This window comes from Hemitrygon akajei, chromosome 6 (assembly GCF_048418815.1).
Source record: "Hemitrygon akajei chromosome 6, sHemAka1.3, whole genome shotgun sequence".
NCBI lineage: Eukaryota > Metazoa > Chordata > Chondrichthyes > Myliobatiformes > Dasyatidae > Hemitrygon > Hemitrygon akajei.
Window position 1 is genome coordinate 187601476 of NC_133129.1, and position 20852 is coordinate 187622327.

General features: G+C 46.1%; 1 protein-coding gene across 11 annotated transcripts in view; it reads right to left on the reverse strand.

Moving 5' to 3' along the window:
• Positions 1–9624: 9624 nt before the first annotated feature.
• sirt3 (sirtuin 3) overlaps positions 9625–20852 on the reverse strand; it is a 78677-nt gene continuing 67449 nt past the window's right edge. For all 11 annotated transcript variants that reach the window (XM_073049993.1, XM_073049990.1, XM_073049991.1 and 8 more), the window contains one exon: positions 9625–13622. In XM_073049993.1, coding sequence (XP_072906094.1) covers positions 13404–13622 — 219 coding nt within the window. In that variant the 3' untranslated portion in view covers positions 9625–13403. The remainder of the gene's footprint in view (positions 13623–20852) is intronic.

A 20852-nucleotide genomic window follows, 5' to 3' on the forward strand; every position in this document is an offset into this window, starting at 1 on the left:
ATAACTGAACTTTTGGTATCCTGCTTTATATTATTGGCTAGTTTGCTCTCATATTTCATCTTTTCCTTCTTGTATCTTTTTTAGTTGCCTTTTAGGAGCCTTCACCCTGACCTCTGAGCTTTCTCGAGCAGATATAGAGGGGGTGGGGGCTCATGGATTGATCAACCGTTCATCTCCAGGCACACGCCTCCCAGGTATCGGCTGCCTCTAATGCAGCCAATTGCGTGCTCAGACCATCACCTGGTGTGGACAGCATTCAATGCACTGCCTGCACAGGTGGGGTCTGTGTGCTGCCATTTTAATCATCAGCTGCTGGAGGATTCATTCCATCAGTTTTGGCAAATCAGGCATGAAGAACAGGAGTTCCCCTCCCTGAGGCTCTGGTGGGATGTGGGTCACATCTGACTGTTCTGCTAGGAATATGCTTGTGGGACGACCAAGCATAGAATATCTGGGATCCATCTGCTCCCTCTCAAGCCAAACAAGTTGGGACCCCTGGCTAGGACTAACTAATGGGACCAGCCCCTCTGGGATAAGTACCAGTGGAAGGAGGAGGTGCTGAGACACTATGTGAGGTCGCAGGTCCAGATGCTACAGGATCTGGACCATAGCTCACCCTTCTTCTATCCTCTCGAGAAGGGGAGAAGTGTCCACAGGTAACTCACAGGGTTTCAGGCAGAAGATGGTCCTCCATCATGGATCCAGCGAGAATTATTGTCTGAGATATACCATTCCTTTTATGAGGCTCTATTCTCGCCAGACCTGTGCAGGGATGATGCACGCGGGGCTCTGTGGGGAAACTTGCCTAGGGTTGGCCCTGGGGCTGCTGAGTGACAAGGTGCCCTGCTGTCTTTAGAGGAGCTGACCAGTGCCCTCAACCAGCTGCAGAGATGCAAGTTCCCAGGACTGGATGGGTTGACAGTTGAAATTTCTCTGGGCCTTCTGGGACATCCTGGGGACTGGTTATGCAGGAGTACTGGGGGAGAGAATGGTAATGGGTGAGATGCCCCTCTCTTGGTGCAGAACAGTTGTGGCCCTGCTGACCAAGAAGGGGGATCTCCACAACCTGTGGAATTGGCGTCCAGTATCCCTCCTCAGCGCGGAATACCAGATCTTTGCCCAGGCAATGGCTAATCATCTGGGCTCTGTGCTGGCTCAAGTGGTTCACCCTGACCAGTTCTACACGGTCCCACGGCGGTTCCTCCAGGACAAATCCACCTTGTCCGGGATCTGATTTATACCTGTGCCAAGAGGCTGGTCTGTCGGTCACTTTTCTCTCCCTTGACCAGGAGAAGGCATTTGACAGGGTGGACCATGAGTACCTTCTTGGGACTGCAGGCATTCTGGTTTAAGCCACATTTTGAGGCCCACATCCAAATGTTGTACACTGCTGCGGAGTGCCTCGTTAAGGTTAATGGGTCCTTGACAATGCCCTTGTGCTTTGGGAGAGTGGTGCCTCATGTCCGAGCAGTTGTACTTGGTTTGCCTGGAGCCAATCTTGTGCCTTCTCCATAAGAGGTTAACAGTTTTGGTTCTACATGAGCCAGACATAAAGGTCATCTTTCATTAAACACAAAGTACACTGCAGATGCTGTGGTCAAATCAAGACGTACAAAAAAGCTGGATGAACTCAGCAGGTCAGGCAGCATCCGCTGAAAGAAGCAGTCAATGTTTTGGGTTGAAACCTTTTGTCAGGACTAAAGGAGGGGGCAGGGGCCCTATAAAGAAGGTGGGGGGAGGGTGGAAAACCAATCAGAGGAAAGATCAAGGGGTGGGGGAGGGGAAGCAGGGAGGTGATAGGCAGGAGAGGTGAAGAAGGAATCTAAGGGGAAAGCACTATGGGTAGTAGAAGAAGGCAGAGTCATGAGAGGTGATAGGCAGCTAGAAGAGGAGACAGAGTGAAGGTGGGATGGGGAAGGGAGAGGGAGGGAATTACCGGAAGTTGGAGAATTAGATGTTCATACCTGGAGACCTGAGGCTGGAGACTACCCAGACGGTATACGAGATGTTGTTCCTCCAACCGAAGTTTGGCTTCATCATGGCAGTAGAGGAGGCAATGTATGGACATATCCAAATGGGAATGAGAGGGAGAGTTGAAGTGAGTGGCAACCAGGAGATCCTGTCTGTTGTGGTGGACAGAGCGTAGGTGCTCGACGAAGCGGTCCCCCAATCTGCGTCGGGTCTCGCCGATGTAGAGGAGGCCGCACTGGGAGCACCGGATGCAATAGATTACCCCAACAGACTCACAAGTGTTGCCTCACCTGGAAGGACTGTTTGGGGCCCTGAATGGTGGTAAGAGATCAGGTGTAGGGACAGGTGTAGCACTTACACTTGCAGGGATAAGTGCCAGGTGGGAGATCTGTGGGGAGGGATGTGTGGACCAGGCAGTAATGGAGGGAACGATCCCTGCGAAAAACAGAGAGGAGTAGAGAGGGAAAGATGTCCTTAGTGGTGGGGTCCTGTTGAAGATGGTGGAAGTTTCGGAGGATAATATGCTGGAGCCGGAGGCTGGTGGGGTGATAGGTGAGGACAAGGGGGATATGGTCCCTGTTGTGGTGATGGGAGAATGGGGTGAGGGCTGAAGTGCGGGAAATGGAGGAGATGCGGGTGAGGGCATCATTGATGATGGCAGAAGGAAAACCACGATTCTTAAAGAAAGTGGACATTTGGGATGTCCTGGAACGGAAAGCCTCATCCTTGGAGCAGATGCGGCGGAGACGGAGGAACTGGGAATAGGGAATAGAATTTTTGCATTTGGCAGCATAGGAAGAGGTATAATCAAGGTAGTTATGGGAGTCAGTGGGTTTATAGAAGATGTCAGTGGACAGTCTATCTCCAGAGATGAAGACCGAAAGATCGAGAAAGGGGAGAGAAGTGTCCAAGATGGACCAAGTGAATTTGAGGGCTGGGTGAAAGTTAGAGGCAAAGTCAATGAAATTGACGAGCTCAGCATGGGTGCAGGAAGCAGCACCAGTGTAGTCATCAATGTATTGAAGGAAAAGTTGGGTAGCGGTACCAGTATAGATTTGGAGCATAGACTGTTCCACATAACCCACAAAGAGGCAGGCATAGCTAGGGTCCATGCGAGTGCCCATAGCTACACCCTTGATCTGGAGAAAGTGGGAAGAGCCGAAAGAGAAGTTAGTAAGTGTGAGTACCAGTTCCCCAACACCACCACACTCCTCAGGTTGGCGGAACTGGTACTCTCACTTAATAACTTCTCTTTCTGGTACAGATACTTCAGTGGTTCAGCAAGGCCCTGGAGAGGCCGTGAGGGAGGATGTGGTGCTAAGGACCAAAGTTTCCTCTGAAGTGGGGGACACTGGACCTCCCCACTCCAGAGGTACAAAAGGAGGATGTGCGAATCCTCTGAAGCCAAATATATTGTAGGTGTTGTGATAGTTAATAGGTTATTCCTATGCTGCAGGGATAGTCGCTTCCATATGGGAGGAGTTCACATACGGACAAGCAGAGTATTAAATAAAGTTCAGTTGGATATCCTGCAAGGCCGTCATGCTGGTGTGCTCTGCACTCTCCCTCAATAACTAACACAACATGGTGTCAGATGTGGTTGACCATCGAGGAATTCGGGCTACAGACCAAGTGAGATCCCCAACAAGAAAGAATTTACAGTAAGAGAGTTCTTGTTTGTACATATCAATGAAAAATATCCAAAGTCAACCTATAGTGCCTATGCTAGTTGCTAGTTTGTATGCACCCTGAGGCTGAGCTGAGACCTGGCCAGGATTGTTAGGCAGTGTCTTCAAGCTGCACCCAAAAGTAGCTACATTGTAATAATCTGCAGTCCACTAGCCTGGCAAATACAGAGAGACACAGATGCAGTGGAGAAGTCAGTCAAACTCTCAGGGAGTGAAAAGAAGACACTTGTAGTCCAAATCTGGATCAGCTGGAAAAATGGGCTGAAAAATGGCAGATGGAGTTTAATACAGACAAGTGTGAGGTATTGCACTTTGGAAGGAAAAACCAAGGTAGAACATACAAGGTAAATGGTAGGGCACTGAGGAGTGCAGTAGAACAGAGGGATCTAGGAATACAGATACAGAATTCCCTAAAAGTGGCATCACAGGTAGATAGGGTAGTAAAGAGAGCTTTCAGTATGTTGGCCTTTATAAATCCAAGTACTGAGTATAAGAGTTGGAATGTTATGGTAAGGTTGTATAAAGTATTGGTGAGGCCGAATTTGGAATATTGTGTGCAGTTTTGGTCACCGAATTACAGGAAGGATATTAATAAGGTTGAAAGGGTGCAGAGAAGGTTCTTGAGAAACTGAGTTACAGGGAAAGGTTGAATAGGTTAGGACTTCATTCCCTGGAGCGTAGAAGAATGAGGGGAGATTTGATAGAGGTACATAAAATTATGATGGGTATAGATAGAGTGAATGCAAGCAGGCTTTTTCCACTGAGGTTAGGGGAGAGAAAAACCAGAGGACATGGGTTGAGAGTGAAGGGGGAAAAGTTGAAAGGGAACATTGGGGGGAGGGGCTTCTTCACACAGAGAGTAGGAGTGTGGAATGAGCTGCCAGATGAAGTGGTAAATGCAGGCTCACTTTTAACATTTAAGAAAAACTTGGACAGGTACATGGATGAGAGGTGTATGGAGGGATATGGTCCAGGTGCAGGTCAGTGAGACTAGGGAGAAAAATGGTTCGGCACAGCCAAGAAGGGCCAAAAGGCCTGTTTCTGTGCTGTAATGTTCTATGGTTCTATAAATAAGAAAAAAAAACACAAACTGGGAAATGGAGCAAACAGCTGAAGTATCTATTTACCTAATAGAAGCCCCCCCCCCCCCAAGAAATTTCTCTAAACCAGGGGACTTTGAGAGATGGCTCAGATGCTTTGAGAGATTTAGGGTTGCAAATAATCTCACTCAGGTTTCAGAAGAGCATCAAGTAAGTACACTGATATACTGCATGGGCGACAAAGCAGATAACATCATGGATGGATTAGAACTGATAGAGGCTCAGGAAATAGGAGTACAAATAAGTGCAGGATAAATTCAAAGAATATTTCACAGGAGAGCAAAATGTAACATGAAAGGGCAAAGTTCAACTCCAGAATACAGGAGTCAGATGAAAATGTAAATGACTTCACCACAGCTTTGTATGCCTTGTCAGACAACTGTGCATATGGAAATCTGAGAGATGAGCTCATTGGAGACAAGATTGTTGCTGGGCTACTAGACACCCAATTGTCAGAGAGATATCAGTCACTCTGAGATGGCGCTGTGTACGGTGGCCATGTTGCGAGCTGTGTTCTAAATCTACAGTATACTACTAACCTCTACAACTTTCTTAGCATTTTCTGTTCAAGTAGCTGATAGTCACATCAGATACGATAAACTGACCCTTCTGACCATTGGAAAGCCAGCATTTACCCACTATGTACCTCCTTTCCTACACTGGGAATCCCTGCTTGCGTGATCCATGGGAGATTCATCTCTTACACTGCCACTACCTCGGAAGAAGCGCCGGAAAAGAGGGAGAAGGGCCGGCATCCTGGTGAGGCTGAGATGGTGTGCAAATTGGCCACTGCTCCCTAGCATACTCCTGGCTAACATTCTGTCCCTGGATAACAAGCTTTGTGGACTGAGAGCCAGAATCTCCTACCAGTGGGAAACAAAGGAATGTAATGTTCTGTGCTTCATAGAGATCTGGCTGAAGGAGGAGATACCAGACCATGCCATCCAGCTTTCTGGGTTCTCCCTGTTCCGGGTAGACTGGTCGAAAAACCTCACTGGGAAGAGTAAAGGAGGTGGGGTATGCTTCATGGTCAACAATGCTTGGTGCGAGCCCCCAGAATGTGCACGTTCTCAAATCCTTTTTGCTTCCCAGACCTGGAATACCTGGTTCTGCTGTGCAGACCCTACTGGCTGCCTAGGGAGTTCACAGCTGTTATCATCACAGCGCTGTATCTTCCACTGCAGGCTAATACTGGCTTGGCTCTCAAGGAACTGTACGAGACCATCAACATGCCGGAGACTGCCTTCATTGTTGCTGATGACTTTAATCAAGTGTCGCTGATGAAAATCTTTCCGAAGTTTTGTCAGCACATCCAGGTGAGCACTTGTGGAAATAACACGCTTGACCACTGTTATACTCCCTCTGCAATGCTTCCAAAGCTCACCTTCGCCCAGCTTTTGGAAAATCAGATCATTCTTCGATCCTGCTTTTGCTGATGTACAGTCAGAAGCTGAAACAAGAGGCGGTCATAGTTAAAACTGTCCACTGTTGGTCTAACCAATTGGCCTCCATGCTGCAGGACTGCTTTGATGACGTTGCCTGGAACGTCTCCATGATGAGGGTGTCTCCAAGTTCACAAATGGAGTCATGTGCTTCATTCGGAAGTGCATCGATGATGTTGTCCATCAGAAGTCAGTCAGGGTCTTCCCGAACCAGAAACCCTGGATTAACAGTTCTGTGTGAGCAGCACTTACCACGTGAAATGGAACTTACATTGCCAGCAATCAGCAGAAGCTCAAGAGAAGCAGTTACAATCTGTGCAAAGCTATCAGGGCTGCGGAACAATACAGGGACGAGACTGAGTCAAGATTCACAATGAACAGCACACGTGACTTGTGGGGAGGGCTGTATACCATCGCAGACTTGAAAGTCAAACGTAGTGGTGCCGCCAACATTGTGGCCTCTCACCCAGATGAGCGCAATCACGTGGTCTGTACACACCAGCTGTGTGATGAAAAAGGTGCAACAGCGCAACTTTCGCCTCAGACAGATGATGAAATTTGGTATCCTAAGAACTTTCTACAGGGACACAATTGAGAGCATCTTGACCGGCTGCATCACTACCTGGTTTGGGAACTGTACCTCACTTAATCACAGGATTCTGCAGAGAGTGCTGCAGAAAGCCCAGCACATCTGTAGCTGTGAACTTTCCATGATTCAGGACATTTACAAAGGCAGGTGTGAGAAAAGGGCCCGTAGGATCATTGGAGAACCAAGTCACCCCGACCACAATCTACTCCAGCTGCTACCATCCAGAAAATGGTACCACAGCATAAAAGCCAGAACCAACAGCTTCTTCCACCAGGCCATCAGACTGATGAATTCACGCTAATTTGAGTGTATTTCTATGTGACATTGTTCTATTTATTATAAATTACTATGAATTCACATTGCACATTTAGACAGAGACGTAAAGATTTTTACTGCTCATGTATGTGAAGGATGTAAGAAATAAAGTCAATTCAATCTCACACTATAGAGAGCTATTACAATGGTCAGGCAGAGTGAGAATGTTCGTCAGCCACAGGAAGAACTCAGGCACGAAAACGATGCCGAGGTAAAGCTAGAAGCTGTACAAAAAAAAGGGTGCAGTCAGAAAGAAGTGACAGTAGAGAGCTCAACTCAAATAGAACAGACAAGTGAACCAAAGAACAGGTAAAATGCCCAACTGCAGGAGATGCAGCAACTCTCCATTTCACATCAAAGAGCTCCATCCAGCAAAAGAAGTGAAATGCCACTAATGGAAGACAGTTGGCCACTCAAAAACAGTTTTTCAGGAGGTCAAAGAAGTCCATGATTCAGACCAAGAGAGAGCTTTCCTTGAGGCTTTGGATTCAAATAGACAAGGCTGGTGTACTACAGTTTAGTTGCAATATGATGTAGGGATATTAATGGGCCAGACACTAAGAAAAATACTGGCCACTTTTCAATACATAAAGTTCAAACTGCTGTGCTTGGCCTCCATAGGTCACATTCACTTTCAGTTTGCCTTTGGGAGACACATTTTACCTGTGTAGGTCTTTAGCATCACTGAGGTCTTCTTGAATGGTATCTTAGAAAACAATCTGTTGTAGTTAGCCTCTGAAATTATAGACAAAGCTGACCATGCATCCAGCTTCATTTTCAGTTTTACACCAGACAACCTATTGTGATTCAGATTTGTTGTGATCTCATTCCGTATGGCGTTCCAGGCATGACAGCTCACCTTTGTCAGGCTCTATGTTTTCTGATGTTGTTTCGCATTTGGTACCTTTATGCATTTGCTTAGTTTTGTGTTTGAAACTTTCCATTCGTGTGGTTATTCTCTTTGGTTGTGCATTTTGTCTGCCTTGTACACTCTCTATGTGACCTTGTCTGTAACCCTTTCTGCAAGCTTTTTCTTTGAAATAACAGTCATTTGCATCATGGAAGGATTTGCCACATCAATAACACTATTGGCTTTTTGCACCATTCAAGGACATTCTGTGCATTTCACATTCTAAACTCTTTTTCTGTAGTTCTGCTACAGCTTCTAAAGATATTGCAATGGTCCATGCCCGTTCTAAGGTCAGGTCTTTTTCTGACAGTAGCCTCTTAGGGGACATTGCCTCAAGATTCAGGGGAGAAGATTTAGGACAGAGATGAGGAGAAACTGTTTTTCCCGGAGAGTGGTGAATCTGTGGAATTCTCTGCCCAAGGAAGCAGTTGAGGCTTCTTTACTAAATATACTTAAGATACAATTCGATAGATTTTTACATAGGGGAATTAAGGGTTATGGGGAAAAGGCAGATAGATGGAGCTGAGTTTACGGACAGATCAGCCATGATCTTATTGAATGGTGGGGAAGGCTCAATGGGCCAGATGGCCTACTCCTGCTCCTATTTCTCATGTTCTTATGTAAGCCTGTCCATTCTTCCTTCCCTTCTCCAACCTCACTGACCAGACTTAGACAAAATGAGAAATTTTGAGACAACACACATAAGAAAATGAAGAGAATGCACAGTCTCAGACACAGAGCAAAATCTTCGTCACCGCACAGCAGTGAAGCTGTTTGGGTTTCAAGCAACACACACAAAATGCCGGTGGAACACAGCAGGCCAGGCAGCATCTACAGGAAGAAGTACAGTCGACATTTCAGGCCGAGACCCTTTGTCAGGACTAACTGAAAGAAGAGCTAGTAAGAGATTCGAAACTTTCAAATTTTCACATTCAAGTCTCTTACTGTTTCTTCTTTCAGTTAGTCCTGACAAAGGGTCTCGGCCCGAAACATTGACTGTACTTCTTCCTGTAGATGCTGCCTGGCCTGCTGTGTTCCACCAGCATTTTAAGTGTGTTGCTTGAATTTCCAGCATCTGCAGATTTTCTTGTGTTTGCTGTTTGGGTTTCAGACCAGTTCACCAAAGGAAAAATAGTCAGGCAGCATGCACCACAATCATTTGTCACAGAACATCACGAGGTGAAATCAGGTGGAACAGGCGTGCGTTCATGTGTCTTCAAAGTCCACGAAAGGTAGAGGAAGAAATAGAGTGGCCTGATTCTTATGACGAGGACCACTTACCTGAGGTGGACACGCTTGTTCACAAATCTCCATTCGCTCCAACACTTCCAGGAACCTACACCGGATCGGGTTGTTTATCTGTTCCGCCACAGAGATATACTCCATAGCCTGATGGCTTAGGGCAAGTGACAAAAGAGGCAGAATAATCCTCTCACTTTGCCGAGTGTTCAGGTAATCTACCCTGACCTCCATTAGATTCTGTGCTATTTTAAAAAGAGTTTTAACTTTGAAAACATTTCACAAAATGAGACTGTTCTTTAAAAAAAGGAATTGGTGAAAAAGAAAGAAAACAGAGAGAGAGAGCATTAAAAATCAAAGAGAAAGAGAGTTATAATGTTGGCAACTTTTTTTATGTTTATGTAAGGAGCACAAGTTACATACCACGGGGGAAGTGAACTGAATCGCTCAATTTCAGTAACTAAAATTTCAATTCTGGGACATACTGGATTCCGACTATACCAGGGTCCCGAGCAAAAGTCTGTCAGGTGAGATGTCCCTCTCGTGGAGGAGGGCAGTCATGGTCCTGCTGCAGAAGGGGACTTTCCCCACTTGCGGAATTGGTGCCCAGTGTCTCTCCGTGCCCAGACAATGGCTGATTGCCTGGGTTCCATACTGTTCTAAATGATCCACCCAGAACAGTCCAAAATGGTCCTGGGTTGGTCCATTCAGGACAATTTCTTCTCATCTGGGACCTGATCCATCTCTTCGATAATGCTGGCCAGTCAGCTGCCTTTCACTCTCTCAACCAGGAGGTGTTTGACAGGGTTGATCATGACTACCTCCTTGGGTCTCTGCGAGCGTTTGACTCTGACTGCATTTTGTTACCTGTGCCAGTCTGTTGCATGCTGCCACAAAATGCCTGGTTGACAAACAGAGGCAGTGTGCAGTGAGACTCCCAGCAAGGAGAGGCTGATGAAAGGCCAAAATTGCAGTCAATAGGATGAGTTACAATGTAAAAGATGGACAAAACTGAAAAGGGTGAATAAAAGACTGAGGCGTTGTATTTGAATGCACATAATATATGGAAAAAGGTAGATGAACTTGTAGCACAGTTAGAGATTGGCATGTATGACTTTGTAGGCATCACTGACTCATGGCTGAAAGAAGATTAGAGATCTTAACATGCAAGGATGCATATTGTATCGACAGGCAGGAAGGCAGAGGGGTTGGGGTGGCTCTGCTAATAGGAAATTAAATCAAATCATTAGAAAGAGGTGACATAGGATCAGAAGGTGTAAAATCATTGTGGGCAGAGCTAAGGAACTGCCTGGGTAAAAAGACCCTGATGAGAATTATATACAGACCTCCAAACAGTAGCAAACTTGTGGTCTACAAGTTACAACAGGAGACAGAAAATGCATGTCAAAAGGGTACTGTTACAATAGTCATGGGGGATTTCAATATTGGGAAAATCAGGCTGGTGCTGGATCCAAAGAGAGCCTATGAGATGTCTTCCTGGAGCAGCTCGTTGTTGAGCCCACAAGGGGATTAGCAGTTCCACTGGTGTTATGGAATGAACCTGAATTGATTGGAGGTAATGGAACCCTTAGCTGACAGTGTTCATAATATGAAAGAATTCACGCTATAATTTGAGGAGAACCTAAAGTTAGATGTATTAGTATTACAGTGGAGTAAAGAGAATTAGAGGCATGAGAGAGGAGCAGGTTGATTCGAAAGGAATTGATTAAATAAATTAAAATTGATTAGAAAGGAACACAAGCAGGGATGCCAATAGAACAGTAATGGCTGGAATTTTATGGGAGCAAGTTGGAAGATGCAGGAAATGTACAGCACGAAAAGAGGCCCTTTAGCCTACCTAGTCCATGCCAAAGCCATTTATCTGCGTACTTCCAACAATCTATACCCAGACAATACCCCTCCATATCCCTACTATCCATGCACCGATCCAAACTTCTCTTAGGTGTTGAAATCGAGCTCACTTGTGCTGGCAACTCACTCCACAATCCCATGACCCCCTGAGTGAAGAAGTTTCCCCTGATGTTCCCCTTAAAATTCTCCCCTTTCACCCTTAAGACATGGCCTCTGGTTGTAGTCCCACCTGACCTCAGTGGAAAAACCCTGCTTGCATTTATCTGATCTATACTTCTATCAAATTTCCCCTCAATCTCCTTCATTCTGAAGAATACAGTCCTAGCCTATTCAATGTTTCGTTATAACTCAGGTCCTCCAGACCAGGCAACATCCTTGTAAATTTTCTCTGGCTCTTTCAGCCCTTGTTTACATGTTTCCTGTAGGTAGGTTACCAAAACTGCACACAATATTCCAGATTAGGCCTCACCAACATGGCAGATGCTGTCATGCACATTGGTAGAAGAAATAAAAGAGTAGAATATTTTCTAAATGGAGAGAAAATTCAAAATTCTGAGCTGCAAAAGGACTTGGGAGACCTCAAGCAGGATTCCCTAAAGGTTAATTTGCAGGTTGAGTCAGTGGTGAGAAAGGCAAATGTGATGCTGGCATTCATTTTGAGAAGACTAGAATATCAGAGCAAGGATGTAAAGTAGAGCCTTTATAAAGTACTGGTAAGGCCTCACAGAGTATTGTGAGCAGTTTTGGGCACCTTATCTAAGAAAGGATCTGCTGACATTGAAGAGGGTTCAAAGGGGCTTTACAAAAATGATTCTGGGATTGAAAGTATGAGAAGTGTTTGAGGGCTCTGGGCCAGTATTCACTGGAATTCAGAAGAATGAGGGGTGACCTCATTGAAACCTATCAAATGTTGAAAGGCCTCAAAAGAGTGGATGTGGAGAGAATGTTTCCTATAGTGTGGGAGTCTAAGACTAGAGGATATAGCCTCAGAATAGACAGGTGTTTTTTTCAGTATGGAAATGAGGAGGAATTTCTTTAACCAGAGTGGTGTGGATTTGTTCACACAGGTGGCTGTGGAGGCCAAGTTATTGGGTATATTTCAAGATTCAAGTACATTATTATCAAAGAATGTATAAACCTTGAGATTTGCTTGTTCACAAGTAGCCACAAAGCAAGACTCTTGAAAGAACCCAATTTAAATAAATAAAACTTGGTGTGCAAGAGAAAGAAAAAAAATACACAAGTCATGCAAACAAGTGAAGTGAACAACAATTTAAGGCCAAGGTTGATAGCATCTTGATTGAGCATCAGCCACGTCACCATGTGGGAGATGCCAGGGTTTTACAAGAAACTCTGCAGGTCTGGAATGGTTTCTTCTGGTCAGAGTACTCCTGCACCCACATTCCACAGGGAAGGTCATTTCCCATCCTGCCACAGTGGGTGTGGAGTGACTCCATCCACACCGGACCCAAACCTTGAGATCTCCTTTGGGAGCTGGTCCCACATAGCATGAGCTGTCTCGCAGATGCCCGTCATGCCGTTCCACGATATGTCGAGACGGTTCCCGTACGGGCTCCCCTTGCACACTTTTCACTTCAGTGCCCTTGCCTGCCATCCGGGCACACTGTGGTGGTCTGGCTCACCATCAGGCAGTGAGGGAGGCCACCAGTAGAAGTCTCTCTATGCAGGGGTCCCTCCTCTGTACATTAGGAACCTGGGGTGGAGGGGGGTTGTACAAGGCAGTACCATGGAATAGATTCCTGAGCATCTTCGCTGTTACTCTGTCCACCTGTCTTGTCTGTGGCCGGGAGGAGTCAGTGTACCATGCCTACGTGGATGCGAGAGGTTGCAGCCCGTTTGAATATCTGGAGGGGCTGCTACTCAAGTTCTGGCTGCACTTCAGCCCACGTTCCTAGTATGGTTACCCAGTCGGGAGGGTCACTCGGAGGATGTCCTGGTAGGCTTGCTCTTAGACCTGGCCAAGATGGCCATTCGTGGGTCCAGGCAGTGGGCTGTTGAATGCTCTGCCCCACTTCCGGGTCTACATCTGTGCCAAGGCGTCCTTGGAGAGGGAGCATAGGTTCAATGGGGGATTTCTGAGAACTGTGGCCAAGCAGGGTATTAAGTGCATTACAGCTGTATTTTAATTTCAATTCAGTAACCTTATGGTTACCCTAACCTTTGTATATCTTTTGTACTTGAATAAAGTTTAGTATATTTATTTCAACAAAAGAGTGGTACTGAGGGAGAATCACACTGCAGGAGGGAGTTGGGAAGTTACATCTCACTTTGTTCTCCGCTGAGCAGTTGGTTAACTTGGTCAGTCCAGCCCAACAGGTCTGAGAGTCTCTTCACACCCCGAACCACGTCCCCCAGTTCCACCACATCCTTTGACCGCAGTGGGTTCCGAGTGAGGGAGCCAACCAAATCTTGGTTAATGAGGATCCGTGGAACAGAATTCCTCACCATCTCAGACAGACTGGCGAACGGCTCCACCTGAAACAATGCGTTTGATATGAAGGTCCTTCCACATGCCTGTTCGCTACCTCACACCCCACCCACTCACTCAAGACATCCCAGAACTGCAAGTCATCCTTCCCACCCGCACAGGCCACTCGCCTTCCACACAACCCCAACACGAGTCCCATGTCACACCTTACCTGCTTGATTAATCACCCCAGAACCTCAGCTTATCACTGCCAGAAAAAAACCCATCTAACCCTAATCCCCTTACCCCACTTCACACCTGCACTAACCTCCCCACACCATGGGGCTGCACTCCCCAGAACCAATCATCATCCACTCTTCAACCCCGACACCCAACCCAACAACCCCAGGACCAGAGGTCAGCGATGAAGCGATGTTCTCTCATCTCTTCCCAAGGTCAAGGGCCAGGAGGTGCCCCTCCCCCTTCCCAAGGTCAATGACGAGTAGGTGACCCCAACCCCCTCCCCCTTCCCGAAGTCAGTGACGGGTCGGTGTTCCCTCCCCCTCCCCAAGGTTTATGACGAGTCAATGTCCCCTCTCCCCTTCCCAAAGTCAATTACAAGGTGTTGTCCTCTCCCCTTCTCTTCTCCTTTTCCAATGTCAATGATGATGCAGTGACCCTCCCCTTCCCTCTCCTCTAGGTCAAATGGGATGTGGTGTCCCCTCTCTCTCACCCCCGCACTTCCCAACGTCAATGACAAGGTGGTGTCCCCTCCCCCTCCTCAAACCACCTCCTTCTGGAGGTCAATGGCGAGGTAGTGTCCCCTTCCACTCATTCCCCCCCCCCCACCCCTTCCCAAGTTCAATGACAAGGCAGTGTTCCTTCTCCCTCTCCCTCTGCCCACCTATGCTAAGGTCAATGACTTTGTCATTTGCTGATGTTGACTTTGTTGTCTCTGCTTCCTGTTGTCTGACTCATCATTACAAAGTACAAGGTTGATGAACTTAGATCCTGAGGCACTACATGGAATTATCACATTGTGGATATTACAGACGCTTTGCTTTCACAAGGCAGGGATGGCTCCTGGTTAACGGATATTCTGAGATTTAGTTGCTAAGAGGCAGAGTTTGAGTGGACAGCTAGAGATGTTTTCTTTCAGTGTAAATGGCTAATATGAAAGGGCATAATTCAAATAAAATCTCAAAGTTTGTATCTGTCACCAGACACAACCGTGAAATTCATTTTCATTCACTGTAAATCCAAGAAGAACAATAGAATCAATGAAAGACCACACCTAGCAGGATGGACAACAATTAATGTGCAAAGGACAACAAACTGTGCAAATACAAAAGGGAAAATAATAATAATAATAATAATGAATAAGCAATAAACATTGAGAGTATCAGATGAAGAATCCTTGAATGTGAGTCCATAGGTTGTGGGAACAGTTCAGTATTAGGGTGAGTGAAGGTATCCTGTCTGGTTCAAGAGCCAGATAGTTGAAGGGTAATAACTTTTCCTGAACCTGGTGGGTCTTGAGGCTCCTGTACTTCCTTTCAGATGGAAGCAGTGAGAAGATCTGGGTGACGATGGAGGGGGGAGGGGTCTTTGATGATAGATGCTGCTTTCCTCCAAGAGCAGTTTATGTAGATGTGCTCAATAGAGGGAAGGGCTTTACTCCATAGGACCATAAGAAATCGGAGCACAATTCAGCCACTCAGCCCATCAAGCCTAGTCCACCATTTGATCATAGCTGTTCCATTTCCCTCTCAAACCCATTCTCCTGCTTTCTCACTGTAACCTTTTACGCTCTGCCTCATGAAGAACCTGTCTTAAATCTACCCAATGACTTGGGCTCCACAGCCACCTGTGGCAACGAATTCCACAGATTCACAACTCACTGGCTAAATAAATTCCTTCTTATCTCCATTTTAAATGGACATCCCTCTATTCAGAGGTTGTGTCCCCTGGTCTTAGATTAGAAACATAGAAAACTTACAGCACAATGCGGGCCCTTCGGCGCACAAAGTTGTGCCGAACATGTCCCTACCTCAGAAACTACCAGGCTTACCTATAGTCCTCTATTTTACCGAGCTCCATGTACCTATCTAAAAGCGTCTTAAAAAATCCTATCATATCCGCCTCCACCACCATTGCCAGCAGCCCATTCCACGCACTCACCACTCTCTGATTAAAAAACTTACCCCTGACATCTCCTCTGTACCTACTCCCTAGCACCTTAAACCTGTGTCCTCTTGTGGCAACCATTTCAGCCCTGGGAAAAAGCCTCTGACTATCCACACAATCAACGCCTCTCATCATCTTGTACACGTCTATCAGGTCACCTCTCATCCTCCTTCGCTCCAAGGAGAAAAGGCTGAGTTCACTCAACCTATTCTCATAAGGCATGCTCCCCAATCCAGGCAACATCCTTGTAAATCTCCTCTGCACCCTTTCAATGGCTTCCACATCCTTCCTGTAGTGAGGTGACCAGAACTGAGCACAGTACTCCACGTGGGGTCTGACCAGGGTCCTATATAGCTGCAACATTACCTCTCAGCTCCTAAATTCAATTCCGTGATTGATGAAGGCCAATACACCATAAGCCTTCTTAACCACAGAGTCAAGCTGCACAGCTGCTTTGAGTGTCCTATGGACTCGGACCCCAAGGTCCCGCTGATCCTCCACTCTGCCAAGAGTCTTACCATTAATACTATATTCTGCCATCATATTTGACCTACCAAAATGAACCACTTCACACTTATCTGGATTGAACTCCATCTGCCACTTCTGAACCCAGTTTTGCATCCTATCAATGTCCCACTGTAACCTCTGACAGCCCTCTACACTATCCATAACACCTTCAACCTTTGTGTCATCAGCAAACTTACTAACCCATCCCTCCACTTCCTCAGCTAGGTCATTTATAAAAATCACAAAGAGCAGGGATCCCAGAACAGATCCCTCAGGCACCCCACTGGTGACCGACCTCCATGCAGAATATGACCCGTCTACAACCACTCTTTGCCTTCTGTGGGCAAGCCAGTTCTGGATCCACAAAGCAAGATCCCCTTTCTCAATAAGCCTTGCATGGGATGCCTTATCAAATGCCTTGCTGAAATCCATATACACTACATCTACTGCTCTTCCTTCATCAATGTGTTTAGTTGCATAGAACCATCCTAAAAAAAATTCAATCAGTTCATAAGGCATGACTTGCCCTTTACAAAGCCATGCTGACTATTCCTAATCATATTATACCTCTCCAAATGTTTATTAATCCTGCCTCTCAGGATCTTCTCCATCAACTTACCAACCACTGAGGAAAGACTCACTGGGCTATCTCTACTCCCTTTGTTGAATAAAGGAACAACATCTGCAACCCTCCAATCCTCTGGAACCTCTCCCATCCCCATTGATGATGCAAAGATCATCGCCAGAAGCTCAGCAATCTCCTCCCCCACCTCCCACAGTAGCCTGGTGTACATTTCGTATGGTCCCAGTGACTTATCCAACATGATGCTTTCCAAAAGCTCCACCACATCCTCTTTCTTAATATCTACATGCTCAAGCTTTTCAGTCTGCTGCAAGTCATCATTACAATCACTAATATCCTTTTCCAAAGTGAATACTGAAGTAAAGTATTCATTATGTACCTCTGTTATTTCCTCTGGTTCCATACACACCTTCCCACTGTCACATTTGATAGGTCCCATTCTTTCACATCTTATCTTCTTGCTCTTCACATACTTGTAGAATGCCTTGGGGTTTTCCCTAATTCTGCTCGCTAAGGCCTTCTCATGGCCCCTTCTGGCTCTCCTAATTTCCTTCTTAAGCTCCTTCCTAGTAGCCTTATAATCTTCTAGATCTCTGACATTACCTAGCTCTCTGAACCTTTTGTGAGCTTTTCTTTTCTTCTTGACTAGATTTATTACAGCCTTTGTACACCATGGTTCCTGTACCCTACCATAACTTCCCTGTCTCATTGGAACGTACCTATACAGAGCTCTACACAAATATCCCCCAAATATCTGCCACATTTCTTCCATACTTTTCCCTGAGAACATCAGTTTCCAATTTAAGCCTCCAATTTCCTGCCTGATAGCCTCATAATTCCACTTACTCCAATTAAATGCTTTTCTAACTTGTCTGTTCCTATCTCTCTGCAATGTTATTGTAAAGGAGATAGAATTATGATCACTATCTCCAAAGTGCTCCCCCACTGAGATCTGACACCTGACCAGATTCATTTCCCAATACCAAATCAAGTACAGCCTCTCCTCTTGTAGGCTTATCTACATACTGTGTCAAAAAACCTTCCTGAACACACCTAACAAACTCCACCCCATCTAAACCCCTTGATCTAGGGAGATGCCAGTTGATATTTCGGAAATTAAAATCTCCCATCATGACAACTCTGTTATTATTACACCTTTCCAGGATCTGTTTCCCTATCTGCTCCTCGATATCCCTGTTACTATTAGGCAGCCTATAAAAAACACCCAGTAAAGTCACTGACCCCTTTCTGTTCCTAACCTCCACCCACAGAGACTCCATAGACAATCCCTCCATGGTGTCCACCGTTTCTGCATCCGTGATACTATCTCTGATCAACAGTACCATGCCCCACCTCTTTTGCCTCCCTCCCTGTCCTTTCTGAAACATCTAAAACCCGGCATTTGAAGTAACCAATCCTGTCCCTGAGCCATCCAAGTCTCTGTAATGGCCACCACATCATATCTCCAAGAACTGATCCACACTCTAAGCTCATCCACTTTCTTCACAACACTCCTTGCATTAAAATAGACACATCTCAAACCTTCGGCCTGAGCGTGTCCCTTCTCTATCACCTGCCTATCCTCCCTCTCACACTGTCTACAAGCTTTCTCTATTTGTGAGCTAACCTCCTCTTCCCCAATCTCTTCAGTTCGGTTCCCACCCCCACAACAATTCTAGTTTAAACTCTCCCCAGTATGCTTAGCAAACCTCCCCACCAGGATATTGGACCCCTGGTATTCAAGTGCAACCTGTCCTTTTTGTATAGGTCACACCTGCCCCAAAAGAGGTCCCAATGATCCAGAAATCTGAATCCCTGCCCCCTGCTCCAATCCTTCAGCCACACATTTATCCTCCACCTCATCCTAATCCTATTCTCACTGTCACGTGACACAGGCGGTAATCCTGAGATTACTACTTTTGTGATCCTGCTTCTCAACTTCATACCCGCCATAGAAAGCTCCTCTCCATATCCACTGTATCCGGGCCTTTCAACATTCATAGATTTCCATGAGGTCACTCCTCATTCTTCTGAACTCCAGTGAGTACAGGGCCAGAGCTTCAAACCCTCCTCATGTACTGTTGAGGGGGATGGCCTACCAGGGGGAAGCAACAGTGGTATAGAGTCTGGCCCTGTGGATCAGAAGGGCAGGAAAAGGAAGAGGATGGCAGTAGTGATAGAGGACTCTATTGTTAGGGGATCAGACAGGAGATTCTGTGGATGCAGGAAAGAAACTTAGATGGTAGTTTGTCTCCCAGGTGCCAGCGTCTGGGATGTTTCTGATCGTGTCTACGATATCCTGAAGTGGGAAGGAGAACAGCCAGAGGTCGTGGTACATATTGGTACCAATGACATAGGTAGGAAAGGAGGATGTCCTGAAAACAGACTACAGGGAGTTAGGAAGGAAGTTGAGAAGCAGGACCACAAAGGTGGTCATCTCGAGATAACTGCCTGTGCCACGTGACAGTGAGATAGGAATAGAGTGGTGTGGAGGATGAATGCGTGGCTGAAAGTATGGAGCAGGGGCAGGGAATTCAGATTTCTGGATCCTTGGGACCTCTTTTGGGGCAGAAGTGACCTGTACAAAAAGGACGGGTTGCACTTGAATCCCAGGGGGATCAATATCCTGGTGGGGAGGTTTGCTAAGGCTACTGGGGAGAGTTTAACTCAGATTGCTGGGGGGTGGGAACCAAACCGAAGAGACAGAGGAAGAGGCAGTTGGCTCACAAATAGAGAAAGCTTGGAGACAGTGCGAGAGGGAGGATAGGCAGGTGATAAAGAAGGGACTCACTCAAATTGATGGTTTGAGATGTGTGTATTTTAATGCAAGGAATATTATGAGCAAAGTGGATGAACTTAGAGTGGATCAGTACTTGGAGCAGTGATGTTGTGGTCTTTACAGAGACTTGGATGGCTCAGGGGCAGGAATGGTTACTTCGAGTACCAGGCTTTAGATGTTTCAGAAAGGACAGAGAGGGAGAAAAAAGAGGTGGGGACATGGCACTGTTGATCAGAGAGAGTGTCACGGCTGCAGAAAAGGAAGAAGTCACGGAGGGACTGTACAGAGTTTCTGTGGGTGGAAGTCAGGAACAGGAAGGGGTCAATAACTCTTCTGGGTGTACCCAATAATAACAAGGACATCGAGGAGCAGACAGGAAGACGGATTTTGGAAAGGTGTAATAATAACTAAGTTGTCGTGGTGGAAGATTTTAATTTCCCAAATATCGACTGGCATCTCCCTAGAGCAAGGGGTTTAGATGAGGTGGAGTGTGTTAGGTGTGTTCAAGAAGCCTATAAGAGGCTATACTTTATCTGGGAAATGAACCTGGTCAGGTGTCAGATCTCTCAGTGGGAGAGCATTTTGGAGATAGTGATCCAATTCTATCTCCTTTACCATAGCATTGGAGAGGGATAGGAACAGGTTCAAAGAACTAGGTAATGATAGAGATCGAGAAGATTATAAGGCTAGCAGGAAGGAGCTTAAGAAATTAGGAGAGCCAAAAGGGGACATGAGAAGGCCTTGGCGGACAGGATTAAGGAAAACCCCAAGGCATTCTACAAGTATGTGAAGAGCAAGAGGATAACACGAGAGAATAGGACCAATCTAGTATGACAGTGGAAAAGTGTGTATGGAACCAGAGGAAAGAGCAGAGGTACTTAATGAATACTTTGCTTCAGTATTCACAACGGAAAAGGATGTTGGTGATTTTAGGGATGACTTACAGCGGACTGAAAAGCTTGTGCATGTAGATATTAAGAATCCTCCAAACTGAATGTACTCCCTCCACCACAACCCTCTGCTTTCTGCAGGCAAACCAATTCTGAATCCACCTGGCCAAACTTCCCAGGATCCCATGCCTTCTGACTTTCTGAATAAGTCTACCATGTGGTACCTTGTCAAATGCCTTACTAAAATCCATGTAGATCACATCCACTGCACTACTCTCATTTATATGCCTGGTCACCAGGGAGCAGTTACTCTGTTAGGAGTATTCTATAGACCCCCTGGTAGCAGCAGAGA